Genomic DNA, 19,204 nt, shown 5'->3' with positions numbered 1-19,204 from the left:
TATACTCTGTGCTGCTGGAGGACTCCGCTCCTTCCTCTATAACTCTCCTCTCCTGAAATACTCTGCGCTGCTGGAGGACTCCTCTCCTTCCTCTATAACTCCTCTCCTGATATACTCTGCGCTGCTGGAGGACTCCGCCCCTTCCTCTATAACTGGACCTCATTCATACAATCCACAATCCCCTAATAAAGACAGACAAAGTTTTCGGTTCTCAAAAATGTCAGTTTTTATTAACAATTTTTAATGTGGTCGTGGGCTAGATGTGACTTGGCTACTGTAGGGGCTCTAAGGGTCACATGATCTATACTCTACCAATCAATACCTATATTACTTAATAATATACATTTTTTTTACATGCATACGTATACAGAGAGAATTGACGGTGTCACTTGTGCCCATGTGAGGCAGATGAGTAGACCAGCCAGGGTTCATCGCTCTGATGGGAATCCCTTTAAATTTCACCGGCGGCCATCTTGAACGCTAGGGCCTCCAAGAAGGCTTTGATATAATAAATGTAGTCACAAAGGCAACAATGGATTTCTTGGTATAACATCATCTCTACGCTGGCCGATCCTGCACAGGCTAAACCGTCAACCCAAGTAAACCTTCCCAGGATGCATTGCAACCTTCTACTGTCAAGTCTGGATTTGGACCAGTGAATAGGCTATGGACTGTGAAAAAAATAAATTAAAAAAATGGAACTCGAGAAGGTCTTCAAAATAATCCAAAAACGTCAAGTTGGTTAATGTTTAATGACAGAGGGCCGGACATAAAAATCTGTTCTTTATCCATATAAATACAAAAAGAACCTCCAAGAAACTTCATTGTGTCTCCATTTCCCGGAACCCAAAAAAAAAATGGCAGCACCATAGAAAAAAAAGACGAACTGACGACCAAAACAAAACCGATATTAAAAACTACATTGACTCGAATTTCAGACTTGAGGGCCTGCAGGAACTCAAGAAGGTCTGAGGAATCAGGGGAGAACCTGATGGAATTTTCCCCCTCGGGTTGCTTTTTATGAAAATTGGCCACATTTATGGGACTTGGGTTTTTTTTTTTTATGGTTCCTATCGGCCCCGGTGCATGCTGGGGTTGCCCTTTAGGCCTTTGCGGAGTCAACAGGAACTGGGTGTCTTAACGACCTTGCCGTTGAAGGCATAGGGGGTTGACTGTGTAGAAATATTGCCCTGGAGAGAGGCAGGAAGGGCAATATTTGTACTTTTTTTCCCCAAAAATATTTAGGAGCACACGAAATTTGCAGCTGCCTGGTGTGCCCAAAAAATCGCATGTCCCCATGTGAACCCATGTCCCATAATGCATTGCCAGGTCTTCTTTTTTCGTTAGCAGCAACTGGGGGGTGTCGTTTGGTAGAGTCACGACTGTTTGAAGGAGGGAGGCTTGTGAGTGCTCACTTCTTGCTTTCTGAAGGGTATTTTGGAGGCAATCCCATCTGATCTTGAAAGCGAGGCCAAACATGACTAGATACCCCTCGTGAGCCGTCCCTTGACCATCCAAAGAATCCTTTGAGAATACACGGCGCTCCTGGTGAGTAATGTTTGCATTGCATCGCATTGCAGCCACTCCTGAGGTGGAGGTCCCTGTATCCTAGAGGAGGTCTACTTTCATTCTTGGTTTCTCTGAGAGTTCTTGCTAGCTTCCAGCAGGGAAAAAAATAGGTACACGATGGTTCTACGTTTAACACAAAATTGTTATTTATAAAAAGGCATTAGCCGCGCCAGAGGAATTGCTGGGGACCTGGGAAGAATGATCTTGGGGGGGTGGACATCATAATGGAGTCAAGCCTAACAAAATGGCCAAAGTCAAGACTGGCTGTTTATTGGAGCTTCTTTAAGAAAGCAGCAACTGTAACTGAACCTACAAATGGAAGCAATGAACTAAATCATTGATCTTATGTATGTCTAAAGTAATATATTGGCCAACAGGTGGACTTGAAGGACCACTCTAAGATTCTGTAGACTTCCTTGGAGTGAAATGTGAAACTTCTTCAAGAAAAGCTTTTACATGAGGACCAAAAGTAGTGTTGATTTTGGTGACATTACGAAAGTCTCTGGTTATGTAGTCATTTTAGATTTCCTTGGAATGAAATGAGAAACTTCTCCAAGAGAAGCTCCTCGGTGAGGACCAACAGTAATGTCCATCTTGGTGACATTATGAATGCCTATGGTTATGTAGTCATTTTAGACTTCCTTGGAGTGAAATGAGAAACTTCTCAAAGAGAAGCTTTTACATGAGGACCAACAGTAGTGTCCATCTTGGTGACATTGCAGATGTCTTTGGTTGATGTGAAGGCACGGTGTTCACCAAATTGGTGGAATATTGACAAGTTGATGAGAAATGTCCCTGGTTATGTAGAAATTTTAGATTTCCTTGGAGTGAAATGAGAAACTTCTCCAAGAGAAGCTCCTCGGTGAGGACCAACAGTAATGTCCATCTTGGTGACATTATGAATGCCCATGGTTATGTAGTCATTTTAGACTTCCTTGGAGTGAAATGAGAAGCTTCTCCAAGAGAAGCTTTTACATGAGGACCAGCAGTAGTGTCCATCTTGGTGACATTGCAGATGTCTTTGGTTGATGTGAAGGCATGGTGTTCACCAAACTGGTGGAATATTGACAACAAGTTGATTAGAAACTTCTCCAAGAGAAGCTTTTAGATGAGGACCAACAGTAGTGTCCATCTTGGTGACACTGCAAATTTCTATGGTTGATGTGAAGGGATGGTGTCCACCAGACATATTTGAGGATTTGAAAACTGAAAAAAGAAAGCCAAAGGGGCTTTTGACGGACTCCATGGCTGAGGTTTTACTAGAATCTTTTTTCACGAATTTCTTTATGCCACAATTTAAGCCCGGCTATAAGTGTTGCTTAGACAATAGGCAAGGAACAAGATGGTTGACTTGACCTGTCGTGGTTCCACATTAGATGTCACTCCTCCCAGGTCCCCGGCTGTCTCTGGTTGATTAGGGGTGTTTCTCTGAGTCACTTTTTATTAAATTCTTTAAGGCGTTTTTGAGGCTGTTTTTGCTAGGAGACTTCACAGCGGCTCGGTGGGGCTGGTCCCCACCTTCGTCCCCCCTCAGTTCCATCTCGATGGTGTAGATCACCTTAGAGCTGCGGGGGGAGTCTTCGTCTGCCTTTTGTGTACCTTCCCTGCCGGCTAATTGCTACTTCCTATCCTTGCGGGAGTCGCCTAGGCCTTTGGATTTCTTGTCACTGGAGGACTTGAAGCTGCGGGTCTGGTCCAGCATGGAGAGGAGCGGGGCCTGAAAGAAAGGAGCGGCCTGCATATTTTAAAAAGAAAATGCATTTCTGCTCCCCAAGGGCAAGAATTTGTTTAAAACTTGAACTCACATTGCTTCTTACCTGTCGTGAACTTTTGGAGCCCTTCGTTAACTTGTGGAGCTTTCCTCTTTCCAGTGCACTGCAGATAAGAACCAGATATGAAGTGAAGACCATAACGGAAATGTGACAAATGTCTTTTCTTATGGTTAGGTTACAACCAGGGGCGGACTGACCATTTGGAAACCTGGGCACTGCCCGAGGGCCTGGGGTCAGTAGGGGACCCCATGAGATGCCCCTGATACCTTTTTCATAGGCTTTTTTGAGTTTGGGCAGGGACACAGGGGCCCCATGATCCCCAATTGTGTGGGGGCCCCATGAGTTGTCAGTCTGCCCCTGGTTACAACAAAGTTTCACTGGCTGTTGTTTCAGATGTTCCTCAAGTGACCCAATGTAGATGGAGCACTAGCTCCATGTTACCTGCAGCAGAGAATTATGGGCAAGGCAGGTAGAGGTGGCCATTGACGGTTGAATGGTTTTCTCTTTCCTCATCCTCATGGTATTAATGTGACTACACTAGCTGTTCATTTTTAGAAAAGAGAATTATGGGACGAAGGCAAAGGAGCAGAGGAAGCCTCCTACAGGGTAGTCAGGGCTGTGACTTTATCCTCATCTGCAGCTTCGACTACCCAGAACAAGGTCTTCTTTGTGCCAGAAGTGACCCAACAGCTGTCAGGGTCCACTCCACGGCAGAAGTTCTGGAAGATCTGGCATTCCTGCCAGTACTCTCCATGGCCGCAGAAGGACACATCAGCCTCAGTCTGGTGCCAGACGTCCTTTATAAGGAGGCTCATCGCTTCCTCAAGTTTCTGGATGATCTCTAGCTCCCCGTACCCTGTTCCTGTGACTTTGACCCGTGATTTCCTGTTACCGACTCGGCTTGCTCCTGGACCTGTCTACTCTGCCTTACCCCTGATCTGACCCCGGCCTGGCTTACAGATAATCTCTCTCTCTCTCTCTCTCTCTCTCGCTCCTCTGTGTATGACCTCGGCTATCCCATCTGACCACGTCTGCTCTGATTCCCACCTGACCTTGGCTTGAACCGACTACCCAGTAAACATCTAAATCCCGGAAGGGCTTACATACCTCGCACAGGCGCCACCTGTCTGCAGACCTATCTCCGTGCGCCAGCTGTGCTTCTGAGTGGACCACCAACCAGCACTCCTACAGGCGACCTGTGCAACTTTGGGGCTGACTCCCGCTGTCCCACTCTCAGTGGAGTCTGGAACTTAGCCGCAAGGGAAGCCCTCTCTCCATTGGCCTCCATCACCAGGTACGTGATAACAGCCCTCAAAAACAAGGAAACAAACCCTCCACCAGTTCTTCCCCAGATGAGTTGGGTAATTCGCTCTAATTTAACCTACAGCCTGAAAGATGTCTGCTTGACAGAGTGGTGGTAAGGCATCTGCCTGGCCTTCGATCTACCATTATGGACCTTGCATATGGTGTAAAAAACACAAATCAAGGGTGAAAACCCAAATTGGTCCGATTGTTCAAAAACAAACCAACCAACACAAATTGGGGGTTCTGAGGAGCCCGTTCATCAGTATCAAAACATATGGAATTATAAAACATAAGCATTGGCCTTTCAGAAGAACCCCCAAAATGCGCTGCCTGGTTTTTGGAAATTCTCAACATGCAAGCATTTCTTGGAGTGCCGCCTTATGGGTTCTTGACCTGAGAACTTCCTACCAGGAGTTATTGCTCTTCAATAAGGACTCAATATTAGAAAATGAAACAATTTGGGATCCAGCGCTCCTAAGCTTTGAATTCGGCCTGTGGATGAATGTAGCACAAATACATTGTAGGCAAGGGAACAATGACATCTACTCATGCAGAGGTTGGCCAACAAGATGGACAATCTCTGTAAGCAAGGACAACACTAGTCACAAGCTCTCGTTATCTCAAGGGTACGGAGCACTTCCATGACGCGATTCTCATAGTATGGATTGGGCTAGGACGCAGTCATCCATGGCCATCCATCCACCAATGATAAAACTCGGCGAGTTGACAGCGGTGTAAGCTTGAGGGCTAGTTCACCAGGGAGGAGAGTGAACTCATGACGCTTTGGACCTACCTGAGGTGCCTCTGAACTCGGATCTGTCGTCTTAGCCAGCAGTAACGGATGAGGTAAGCCAGGAGGGCCACAATGATTACCAGGGCCAGCGCAGCTCCGATGATGATACCAAGGACCATCCCGGCACGGACTGGAGCTACGGGAGTACAAAGAACATGGAGATCAATGAGGTCCTCTCAAACAAGTTAAGCTTGCACCTCACTTCATAACGTTTACCCTACCTCCCCCTTTCCCCAGGAGAAGGACTCCTTTACATTAGTGGTCTGTATAGTGACCCCTTACATTGGTGGTCAATGTAGTGCCCCTTTACATTGGTGGTCAGAGGAGAAGGACCCCTGACATTGGTGGTCAGTGTAGTACCCCTTTTCATTGGTGGTCAATGTAGTGCCCCTTTTCATTGTTGGTCAGAGGAGAAGGACCCCCTGACATTGGTGGTCGGTGTAGTACCCCTTTTCATTGGTGGTCAATGTAGTACCCCTTTTCATTGGTGGTCAGTGTAGTACCCCTTTTCATTGGTGGTCAATGTAGTGCCCCTTTTTATTGGTGGTCAGAGGAGACGGACCACCGTACATTGGTTGTCAGTGTAGTTCCCCTTTTCATTGGTGGTCAATGTAGTACCCCTTTTCATTGGTGGTCAGTGTAGTACCCCTTTTCATTGGTGGTCAATGTAGTGCCCCTTTTCATTGGTGGTCAGAGGAGAAGGACCCCTTACATTGATGGTCAGTGTAGTACCCCTTTTCATTGGTGGTCAATGTAGTGCCCCTTTTCATTGGTGGTCAGAGGAGAAGGACCTCTTACATTGGTGGTCAGTGTAGTACCTCTTTTCATTGGTGATGAGTGCAATGCTCTATTACATTAGTAGCTAGTGGGAGAAAGATCCCATTACATTGGTGGTCAGTGTAGTGCCCCCTTACATTGGTAGTCAGTGTAGTGCCCCCTTATATTGGTGGTCAGTGTAGTGCCCCCTTACATTGGTAGTCAGTGTAGTGCCCCCTTACATTGGTGGTCAATGTAGTGCCCCCTTACATTGGTAGACAGTGTAGTGCCCCCTTACATTGGTAGTCAGTGTAGTGCCCCCTTACATTGGTAGTCAGTGTAGTGCCCCCTTACATTGGTAGTCAGTGTAGTGCCCCCTTACATTGGTAGTCAGTGTAGTGCCCTCTTACATTGGTAGTCAGTGTAGTGCCCCCTTACATTGGTGGTCAGTGTAGTGCCCCCTTACATTGGTAGTCAGTGTAGTGCCCCCTTACATTGGTAGTCAGTATAGTGCCCCCTTACATTGGAGGCCAGTGTAGTGGTGGTCAGTAGAGTGACCCCTTACAGTAAGTAGTAAGTTGGAGAAGGATCTCCTTTTACTGGTGGCCAGTGTAGTTGGTGGTCAATGGAGAAGGACTCCCTCACATTGGTGGTTGGTTTAGTGCCCCCCCTAAATTGGTGGTCAGCGTATTTACCCCTTTTACTGGTGATCATTGTTGATACATTCAGTGGGAGAAGGGCCCATAACTGAAGCATAGTAAACTGTGTTTTTTTGGGAGGAGGGGGCCCTGTCAGGTTGGCTGTATGGGGCCCCATGCTTTCTAACAGCAGCCCTGTCCGAAAGGCAGAGCCTGTTCAAGGAACCCCTAGCAACCTCTGGAGGAACCCTAAGGTTCCACAGAATCCTGGTTGAGAAATCCTGGTCTATGTCCTTTTGTCTGGTGACAAGGTTTGCTGTCCAGGCGTCACAAGGACAGGATGTAAGATGAATTTCCCCAACAGTAAAACCCTCTCTGAAATATTTACTATTCCCAAGCCTATCCAAACCCAAAAACAAGGCTTACTCTCTTGAGTTGGGCTAATCTCAGGTGGGTCCCAAAGATTCTGGAAACTCACGTTTATCATAGACGAGCAGGTGGACGTAGGAAGACTTCCCCACCACATCAGGCGGATTCTTCACATCGCAGGTGAACGTTCCATTGTCCCCATAGTCTAGGTTGTGGATGACGATGGATCCATCTTTGCTCCTTGGATATCCAACCCACTCAATGCGGTCTTTGAAGGTGCCCGTGTCATCTATGCGGGCTTCTCCCTTGGTGTAGTGGAATATCTAAAGAGGGAAGAATGGAGAGATCAGGGCCCAGTTGACATCTATGTGGGCTTCTCCCTTGGTGTAGTGGAATATCTAAAGAGGGAGGAATGGAGAGATCAGGGTCCAGTTGACATCTATATGGGCTTCTCCCTTGGTGTAGTGAAATAACTAAAGAGGGAAGAATGGAGAGATCAGGGCCCAGTTGACATCTATGTGGGATTCTCCCTTGGTCTAGTGGAATATCTAAAAGGGGAAGAATGGAGATATCAGGGCCCAGTTGACATCTATGTGGGCTTCTCCCTTGGTGTAGTGGAATATCTCAAGTGGGAAGAATGGAGAGGTCAGGGCCCAGTTGACATCTATGTGGGCTTCTCCCTTGGTGTAGTGGAATATCTAAAGGGGGAAGAATGGAGAGATCAGGGCCCAGTTGACATCTATGTGGGCTTCTCCCTTGGTCTAGTGGAATATCGAAACAGGGAAGAATGGAGAGATCAGGGCCCAGTTGACATCTATGTGGGCTTCTCCCTTGGTGTAGTGGAATATCTCAAGGGGGAAGAATGGAGAGATCAGGGCCCAGTTGACATCTATTTGGGCTTCTCCATTGGTGTAGTGGAACATCTAAAGAGGGAAGAATGGAGAGATCAAGGCCCAGTTGACATCTATGTGTGCTTCTCCCTTGGTGTAGTGGAATATCTAAAGAGGGAAGAATGGAGAGATCAGGGCCCAGTTGACATATATGTGTGCTTCTCCCTTGGTGTAGTGGAGTATCTAAAGAGGGAAGAATGGAGAGATCAGGGCTCAGTTGACATCTATGTGGGCTTCTCCCTTGGTGTAGTGGAGTATATAAAGAGGGAAGAATGGAGAGTTCAAGTCCCAGTTGACATCTATGTGGGCTTCTCCCTTGGTGTAGTGGAATATCTAAAGAGGGAAGAATGGAGATATCTGGGCCTAGTTGACATCTATGTGGGCTTCTCCCTTGGTGTAGTGCAATATCTAAAGTGGGAAGAATGGAGAGATCCGGGCCTAGTTGACATCTATGTGGGCTTCTCCCTTGGTGTAGTGGAACATCTAAAGAGGGAAGAATGGAGAGATCAGGGTCCAGTTGAGATCTATGTGGGCTTCTCCCTTGGTGTAGTGGAATATCTCAAGAGAGAGTAATGGAGAGATCAGGGCCCAGTTGACATCTATATGGGCTTCTCCCTTGGTGTAGTGAAATAACTAAAGAGGGAAGAATGGAGAGATCAGGGCCCAGTTGACATCTATGTGGGATTCTCCCTTGGTCTAGTGGAATATCTAAAAGGGGAAGAATGGAGAGATCAGGGCCCAGTTGATATCTATGTGGGCTTCTCCCTTGGTGTAGTGGAATATCTAAAGAGGGAAGACTGGAGATATCTGGGCCTAGTTGACATCTATGTGGGCTTCTCCCTTGGTGTAGTGCAATATCTAAAGTGGGAAGAATGGAGAGATCCGGGCCTAGTTGACATCTATGTGGGCTTCTCCCTTGGTGTAGTGGAACATCTAAAGAGGGAAGAATGGAGAGATCAGGGTCCAGTTGAGATCTATGTGGGCTTCTCCCTTGGTGTAGTGGAATATCTAAAGAGGGAGGAATGGAGAGATCAGGGCCCAGTTGACATCTATATGGGCTTCTCCCTTGGTGTAGTGAAATAACTAAAGAGGGAAGAATGGAGAGATCAGGGCCCAGTTGACATCTATGTGGGATTCTCCCTTGGTCTAGTGGAATATCTAAAAGGGGAAGAATGGAGATATCAGGGCCCAGTTGACATCTATGTGGGCTTCTCCCTTGGTGTAGTGGAATATCTCAAGTGGGAAGAATGGAGAGGTCAGGGCCCAGTTGACATCTATGTGGGCTTCTCGCTTGGTGTAGTGGAATATCTAAAGGGGGAAGAATGGAGAGATCAGGGCCCAGTTGACATCTATGTGGGCTTCTCCCTTGGTCTAGTGGAATATCGAAACAGGGAAGAATGGAGAGATCAGGGCCCAGTTGACATCTATGTGGGCTTCTCCCTTGGTGTAGTGGAATATCTCAAGGGGGAAGAATTGAGAGATCAGGGCCCAGATGACATCTATGTGGGCTTCTCCCTTGGTGTAGTGGAATATCTCAAGGGGGAAGAATGGAGAGATCAGGGCCCAGTTGACATCTATTTGGGCTTCTCCATTGGTGTAGTGGAACATCTAAAGAGGGAAGAATGGAGAGATCAAGGCCCAGTTGACATCTATGTGTGCTTCTCCCTTGGTGTAGTGGAATATCTAAAGAGGGAAGAATGGAGAGATCAGGGCCCAGTTGACATATATGTGTGCTTCTCCCTTGGTGTAGTGGAGTATCTAAAGAGGGAAGAATGGAGAGATCAGGGCTCAGTTGACATCTATGTGGGCTTCTCCCTTGGTGTAGTGGAGTATATAAAGATGGAAGAATGGAGAGTTCAAGTCCCAGTTGACATCTATGTGGGCTTCTCCCTTGGTGTAGTGGAATATCTAAAGGGGGAAGAATGGAGAGATCCGGGCCCAGTTGACATCTATGTGGGCTTCTCCCTTGGTGTAGTGGAATATCTAAAGAGGGAAGAATGGAGAGATCAGGGCCCAGTTGACATCTATGTGGGCTTCTCCCTTGGTGTAGTGGAATATCTAAAGAGGGAAGAATGGAGAGATCAGGGCCCAGTTGATATCTATGTGGGCTTCTCCCTTGGTGTAGTGGAATATCTAAAGAGGGAAGACTGGAGAGATCAGGGCCCAGTTGACATCTATGTGGGCTTCTCCCTTGGTGTAGTGGAATATCTAAACAGGGAAGAATGGAGAGATCAGGGCCCAGTTGACATCTATGTGGGCTTCTCCCTTGGTGTAGTGGAATATCTAAAGAGGGAAGAATGAAGTGACCAGGGCCCTGTTGACATGCATCGTGTTGGACAGGCCCCGTTCATTTTTATGGACCATCAACACATGCTTGACCTCATTTTTGCCAATGTGGCACTCGCGTAGTCACAGTTTTGTGGAGTGTTGACCTTCAATGGGGATCAGGGATGTTGATGGACCCCGGTGGAGGTCAATGCACCTTGGCCTATGTTGGAAGGACAGGGACGTTGCTGTGTTGGCCTACGTTGGGGGTCCTTTAGGAGTGAATAGGAAGCCCACCACGATGCATGTACAACACATGTCACCAATGCACATCGACACACAAGAAATGGGTCATTAGAAGAACCGGTCACGGGGACACACAGTGCTCCCCAATTTGCTATGGACCACCATGTTGGAAAAATGACCCCATTGGGTGGAGCCCTTACCGAATACGTGCTCCGGGAGTTGTCCGGCTGGTAGTGCCAGGTTACTGAGATGTCATCTGAAATCCATTCGCTGGACCAGAATGTGCAGGACAGATGGACCTTTGACCCTACGGTGCCATGGATCTCCCGATCAGTGTATACTTCAATGGCCAGGGTAGGAGGAAGTGCTGAGGATGGAAGAAGGACAGAAGTATTAGGAAGATGAGAACAAATCAGTGTGGAGCAGACCCACTGTGCCCATTATGAGGGGTTCCCACCATCCCTGTGCTGAGTTCCCGGATCTGTACACCCACTATGCCCATTATGAGGGGTTCCCACCATTCCTGTTCTGAGTTCCCGAGTCTGTACACCCGCTGTGCCCATTATGAGGGGTTCCCACCATTCCTGTGCTGAGTTCCCGGGTCTGTACACCCACTGTGCCCATTATGAGGGGTTCCCACCATCCCTGTGCTGAGTTCCCGGGTCTGTACACCCACTGTGCCCATTATAAGGGGTTCCCACCATCCCTGTGCTGAGTTCCCGGGTCTGTACACCCCCTGTGCTCATTATGAGGGGTTCCCACCACCCCTGCTAGGAAGATAAGTATGACTTCAAGGTAGGTGGTATCAGAGCCAGAAACCAAAGCATGGAAATGTTGCTACAGCAGTCCATAGAAGGTGACTCAGCACATCATGTCCTCTCTATACAGGAAATATCACCTTTGAGTGGCTGCTCATTTAATATTACAGGGCAATACAGAATGTACTGAGGGTGCAACCATTTCAGGGGCGCACACAGGGCCCGAAAAGCTCTCAACTCAGCATTCCGTACAAAATTGAATAAAAGTCAACAAAACTGCTGGGATTTCCACTGCTGGCTACTCAGTGATGTCTACATGAAACCACACAGCAAGCAGTGAGAAGACAACTGTCCAAAGTGAGTTGCCCTTTAAGACCGTTGTCACCAGAAAAAGTGTCCACATTGGCGAATTTCCCCTCACTTTCTGTTCTGCTGACAACTCAAAATTTTGGATTCAATCACACCACAAGAATAATAAATATCCTACATTTATGTTACATAATAAATATTCTACATTTATATTATACGACAGATATTACACATATATACTAGCAAATAAACATTTCTCATCCAAAGTATGTAATTAAATTTATACCTGTTAATTATATATTTTAAATTTTCATTATACATTTATTATTTTATCTGGATTGTATATATTAATTATAATACAATCCATATAAAATAATAAATGTATAATGTAAATGTAAAATATCTAATAACTAGGTATAAATTTAATTACATACTTTGGATGAAAAATATTTATTTGCTAGTATATATGTGTAATATCTGTCGTATAATATAAATGTATAATATTTATTTATAATATTTAATTTAATATATATATATAAAAAAAAAATATTTCACATGTAATGATTTAATATTATACATTTATATTATATAACAAATATTATACATTTATATTATATTATATATACACTATCACACATTTATATTTTATTATGAACATCATGCTTGGAAATTTTATAATAATTACTCCATAAATATTTATATTATCTAATAAATATTTTTCAATTATCTACTAAATGTTATACATTTATGTTATATAATGATATTTATATATATATAATACATAATGAATTTTTTGCATTTATTTTATTTAATGAGTATTTTACATGTATATTATTTAATAAATATGATATTTATGTTATCTAATAAATATAGTTTACATTTATATTACATAATGAATAATAAAAATGTATATCATTTAATTAATATTTTACATTTACAATATATTGAATATTATACACGTATTTTATTTAATAAATATTATCCATTTATATTATCTAAAAAATATTGTACATTTATATTATATAATGAATATTATACATCTATATTACATAATGAATATTTTACATGTATATTAATTAATAAATATGATATTTATGTTATCTAATAAATATAGTTTACATTTATATTACATAATGAATAATAAAAATGTATATCATTTAATTAATATTTTACATTTACAATATATTGAATATTATACACGTATTTTATTTAATAAATATTATCCATTTATATTATCTAAAAAATATTGTACATTTATATTATATAATGAATATTATACATCTATATTACATAATGAATATTTTACATGTATATGATTTAATAAATATGATATTTATGTTATCTAATAAATATAGTTTACATTTATATTACATAATGAATAATAAAAATGTATATCATTTAATTAATATTTTACATTTACAATATATTGAATATTATACACGTATTTTATTTAATAAATATTATCCATTTATATTATCTAAAAAATATTGTACATTTATATTATATAATGAATATTATACATCTATATTACATAATGAATATTTTACATGTATATTATTTAATAAATATGATATTTATGTTATCTAATAAATATAGTTTACATTTATATTACATAATGAATAATAAAAATGTATATCATTTAATTAATATTTTACATTTACAATATATTGAATATTATACACGTATTTTATTTAATAAATATTATCCATTTATATTATCTAAAAAATATTGTACATTTATATTATATAATGAATATTATACATCTATATTACATAATGAATATTTTACATGTATATTATTTAATAAATATGATATTTATGTTATCTAATAAATATAGTTTACATTTATATTACATAATGAATAATAAAAATGTATATCATTTAATTAATATTTTACATTTACAATATATTGAATATTATACACGTATTTTATTTAATAAATATTATCCATTTATATTATCTAAAAAATATTGTACATTTATATTACATAATGAATACTATTAAGATATATTATATAATACATATTAGACAGTTACACTTATGAATATTATACATTTATATTACATAGTTAATATATTACATTTTACACATTTGTGCAAAATACTGAATATAATATATTATACATTCATTGGTTTACAGTTACATTAGTGAACATTATATCATATAATACATTTTCGGTTTTTAAATGATCTAATACAGTGGTTCTCAACCTGTGGGTTGTGACCCTTTTGGGGGTCGAACGACCCTTTTACAGGGGTCCCCTAAGACCATCAGAAAACACATATTTCCGATGTGTAAAGTGCAGCTACTGTGTTGAAAGCAGCTACTGTGTTGAAAGCAGCAGTATTGGAGGTAAAACGACACTCATGAATTATAATTACTGGGTAAATAATTTTATGGTTGGGGGTCACCACAACATGAGGAACTTTATTAAAGGGTCGCGGCATTAGGAAGGTTGAGAACCACTGCTCTAATAGATCATTATTAGATATTATATAATACAGATTATTTTGTTACGTTGTATAATAGGTATAATACAGTGCTATCATATAATAAATATTATACATTTATATTATCTAATAGATATTTTACATTTATATTATATACTATATTGTATTGATTTATATTATTTAATAACTAGTATATAGCTCTATCATATAATAAATATTATCCATTTATATCATATGCTGCATTATATACATCTATATTATGTAATATACATTATTTTGTGACATTATATAATAAATATTCTACAGTTTTGTCATATAGCACATATCAAACATTTATATCCTATATTGTGTTGTATACATTTATATTATTTATTAAATAATACACAGCTCTATCCTATAATAAATATTTTACATTTATATAATATAATGCGTTGTATACATCAATATTATATAAAATAGATTATTTTGTTTATATTCCATGATAAATATTCTACAGTTCTGTCATCTAATACATATTAAACCTTTATATCACATATTGCGCTGCATACATTTATATTACTAAAAAAAATATATACAGCTCTTTCCTATATTAAATTTTATACATTTATATCATATAATACATTGTATTCATCTATAATATATAATATAGATCATTTTGTTTATATTACATAATAAATATTCTACAGTTCTGTTGAATAATACATAATAAACATTTATATCCTATATTGCGTTGCATACATTTATATTATTTAATAAATAATATACAGCTCTACCCTATAATTATATATTATATATTTATATTCCATGAAAAATATTCTACAGTTCTGTCAAATAATAAATATTAAACCTTTATATCCTATATTGCGCTGCATACATTTATATTATTTAATAAACAATACACAGCTCTAACCTATAATAAATATTTTACATTTATATAATATAATGCGTTGTATACATCAATATTATATAAAATAGATTATTTTGTTTATATTCCATAATAAATATTCTACAGTTCTGTCATCTAATACATATTAAACATTTATATCACATATTGCGCCGCATACATTTATATAATAAAAAAAAAATATACAGCTCTATCCTGTACTAAATTTTATACATTTATATCATATAATACATTGTATTCATCTATAATATATAATATCGATCATTTTGTTTATATTACATAATAAATTTATAAAATTTATGAAACATTTATATCCTATATTGCGTTGTATACATTTATATTATTTAATAAATAATATACAGCTCTACCCTATAATTATATATTTATATTCCATGATAAATATTCTACAGTTCTGTCAAATAATAAATATTAAACATTTATATCATATAATACATTTTATAACACAGATGAACATTATTATAATTATTATATTTATTATTATTATTATTATTATTCAGGATTTATATAACGCCGACAGTTTTCTCAGCGCTTTACAAAAAAATGATAAAATATAAAGTTGCATTAAATAAAAAAAAAAAATTAGATATGAAATATTATCACATTGGAATGAAATAAGGGGCGCGGTCAGGAGAGGACACACCCTCTGCTGTGGGTTATAGCCATAGAGCCCGGGGCCCCGCTCCTGACCCCCTTTGGAAAATGCCCGTCTCCTGGCTGTCATCCTGACCCTGTAGATTTAATCCTCGGAGTCACTGTCCCGGGATGAATACACGGATCAGGGAGGGTCGGTCAGAAATCCTCACGGGGGGGGGGGGGGGGACTTTTAGGATCTGGAGAATCGTCATCTCCCAGCAGGGGCGGACTGACAACTCATGGGGCCCCCGGGCAATAGGGGATCATGGGGCCCCTGTGTCCTTGCCCAAACTCAAAAAAGCCTATGAAAAAGGTACCAGGGGCATCTCATGGGGCCCCCTACTGACCCCGGGCCCTCGGGCAGTGCCTGAGTTTCCAAATGGTCAGTCTGCCCCTGTCTCCCAGAATCCTCTGCTCACCCCCCCCCCCTGCCATGGCACAGACAGCGGTCCCCTCCCCCTCCTCCGCTGCCCCGGTGGTGGCGACCACAAGGCACCCGGCTCTATGCCGACGATTGACCAATGCGATGGCAGAAACTGAGTCGTAAATGGCGACGGAACGGTGAAACGTGAACTTACTGAGAGCGCAGATGGCGGCCAGGGCCAGCAGGCGTTGCGGATTCCCGGGGGCTTCCATTGGTCGTCCGGTTTGGTGTGATCCCCGAATTGTGGGGGGCGATCGGAGCCCCAGAAATCCTCGGATTTCTCCTGAGATGGAATACAGGCTGGAGGGGATTCTCTGGTTTAAAAACCCCGAGGGGCGGGACTTCGGGAGTTCTGCTGAACTTCTGGCCAATCAGGAGGCCGGGCCGGGGCAGTGGGTGCTGAGGCTGACAGGGAGAGAAGAATCGTCCTGGACAATGACGGGCGATTGTTCCCCCGAGGATTGGGGGAGGGGAGGGAGGGGGGGGGGGGACAGCCAGACATGCAATGGACTCACACAGCACATCATTCTGCAGATCTCTCGATGCCGGCGACTGGATTGGACACCCAATTACTGGGAGATAAACGATGAAAGGCACGGCGGGGGTTAATCTACCAGAATCAGCAACCAGGCAACTAAAGGGCACCATACAATCTGGTCATCCAATCAACTCTGAGGTGGTCATACACCATACAATCTGATTGTACAAGATGATCATACACCATGCAATCTGATTGTACAAGATGATCATACACCATGCAATCTGATTGTACAAGATGATCATACACCATGCAATCTGATTGTGCAAGATGATCATACACCATGCAATCTGATTGTGCAAGATGATCATACACCATGCAATCTGATTGTACAAGATGATCATACACCATGCAATCTGATTGTACAAGATGATCATACACCATACAATCTGATTGTACAAGATGATCATACACCATGCAATCTGATTGTACAAGATGATCATACACCATGCAATCTGATTGTACAAGATGATCATACACCATGCAATCTGATTGTGCAAGATGATCATACACCATGCAATCTGATTGTGCAAGATGATCATACACCATGCAATCTGATTGTGCAAGATGATCATACACCATACAATCTGATTGTACAAGATGATCATACACCATGCAATCTGATTGTACAAGATGATCATACACCATACAATCTGATTTGTACATGTCATTTAGGCCATCAATACACTATAGTATCTGACTGCTGAGCATACATTGTACAATCTGATTGTACAACCCCCAGTAAGGCTTCCATTAAACTACCCCTCGTACGTTGTTTGTTGTTGTTGTACTGTGCCATGTATTGTCCCCCCCATTGTACAGCGCTGAGCAAACCCTTTGGCGATATAAACTCGTAGTAATAATAATAATGTAGCGCTTTTTCGGTTTGCTTTCACATTACGTAGATTTGGAATCTTTAAAGCTGGCCATACACTATACAATCTGATTCCAACTCATGAGGAAAGACCGCCCACCTCCACTGCTCAGCCCAGAAGGGCGGACCGCCCACCTCCACTGTTCAGCCCATGAGGAAAGACCCGCCCACCTCCACTGCTCAGCCTAGGAGGAAGGACCGCCCACCTCCACTGCTCAGCCTAGGAGGAAGGACCGCCCACCTCCACTGCTCAGCCCATGAGGAAAGACCGCCCACCTCCACTGCTCAGCCCATGAGGAAGGACCGCCCACCTCCACTGCTCAGCCCAGGAGGAAGGACCGCCCACCTCCACTGATCAGCCCACGAGGAAAGACCGCCCACCTCCACTGCTCAGCCCAGGAGGAAGGACCGCCCACCTCCACTGCTCAGCCCATGAGGAAACACCGCCCACCTCCACAGATCAGCGCAGGAAGAAAGACCGCCCACCTCCACTGCTCAGCCCATGAGGAAACACCGCCCACCTCCACAGATCAGCGCAGGAAGAAAGACCGCCCACCTCCACTGCTCAGCCCAGGAGGAAGGACCGCTCACCTCCACTGCTCAGCCCATGAGGAAGGACCGCCCACCTCCACAGATCAGCTCAGGAAGAAAGACCGCCCACCTCCACTGATCAGTCCAGGAGGAAGGACCGCCCACCTCCACTGATCAGCCCATGAGGAAGGACCGCCCACCTCCACTGATCAGCCCAGGAGGAAGGACCGCCCACCTCCACTGATCAGTCCAGGAGGAAGGACCGCCCACCTCCACTGATCAGCCCATGAGGAAGGACCGCCCACCTCCACTGCTCAGCCCAGGAGGGAGGACCGCCCACCTCCACTGCTCAGCCCAGGAGGAAGGACCGCCCACCTGCACTGCTCAGCCCAGGAGGAAGGACCGCCCACCTGCACTGCTCAGCCCATGAGGACAGTGTGATGGGTGGAGTGAAGCTGTCTAGGCAGGGATCCCCTCCCCCACTGACACATGTGGGAGGCCAGGCTTTGCCATGACAGGTTCCCATGTGATTGGTCAGCTGCAGTCATAGTTCTGAGGTCAGGTGTGTATGGAGAATGATCCATGGAGAACACATAGGAGGAACCCCGCCTCCTCTCACCTCTCATCCGATGTGCGGAGTTCCCCTTTAATTACATTATGTAATCAGGAATGGGGACACAGAGGAGGCGGAGCCGAACCGCAGTCACGTGACTATGGACACGCACTGACCATGCGTCTGACGACTGGCAAGGACCCAGCACAGGCCACGCCTCTCGCTGTAGCCGGCCAGTGAGAGCGGGAGGAGGCGGGGTTAGGAGGAGTGTCACGTGGTGGGAGACGGCGGGGTTACAGAAGGAAGATGGCGGCGCTGTTACTGAGGTGACTTTCTGATTGTCCCGGGGAGGGGGAGGAGGACCGGGGGTGACCGGAGAGGTCACTGGGGGGAGGGGGCGGGTCACCCAGTGTGGGGGGCGCCCTATATGGGGGGAGGGGGTTACCTAGAGTAGGGGGATATGAGGTGGAGGCTCTGTGTGTGTGGGGGGAGTATATGGTTGGGATAAGGGGGGTCACACTGTATGGTGGGGGGGGTCATCCGATGTGGGGGGGGGAGGTACTCCAGGATGAGGTCTCTGGTTGTAGTAGATGATAATTCTCCCCCC

General features: G+C 43.0%; 1 protein-coding gene across 3 annotated transcripts; it reads right to left on the bottom strand.

The window, feature by feature from the left end:
* Positions 1 to 201: 201 nt before the first annotated feature.
* On the bottom strand, positions 202 to 16,409 carry MPZ (myelin protein zero). 3 transcript variants are annotated; one of them, XM_089665922.1, is made up of 6 exons: positions 16,256 to 16,409; positions 10,804 to 10,970; positions 7,312 to 7,525; positions 5,440 to 5,575; positions 3,375 to 3,444; positions 202 to 3,286 (listed from the first exon to the last, which is right to left on the bottom strand). In XM_089665922.1, exons 1-6 carry the CDS (start codon positions 16,311 to 16,313, stop codon positions 3,188 to 3,190), a joined length of 744 nt encoding a protein of 247 aa, XP_089522048.1. In that variant the 5' UTR covers positions 16,314 to 16,409; the 3' UTR covers positions 202 to 3,187. The 3 variants fall into 3 exon arrangements, with proteins under 3 accessions (XP_089522048.1, XP_089522046.1, XP_089522049.1); XM_089665920.1 differs by having other exon boundaries at positions 202 to 3,304; positions 3,387 to 3,444; XM_089665923.1 differs by having other exon boundaries at positions 3,387 to 3,444.
* Positions 16,410 to 19,204: the final 2,795 nt, after the last annotated feature.

Source organism: Staurois parvus, unplaced genomic scaffold (genome assembly GCF_062004578.1).
Source record: "Staurois parvus isolate SC_StPar_1 unplaced genomic scaffold, SC_StPar_1.0 ptg002410l, whole genome shotgun sequence".
Classification (NCBI taxonomy): Eukaryota; Metazoa; Chordata; class Amphibia; order Anura; family Ranidae; genus Staurois; species Staurois parvus.
The sequence above is the reverse complement of the archived record's forward strand: the minus strand, read 5'-3'. Positions and strand labels throughout refer to the sequence as shown.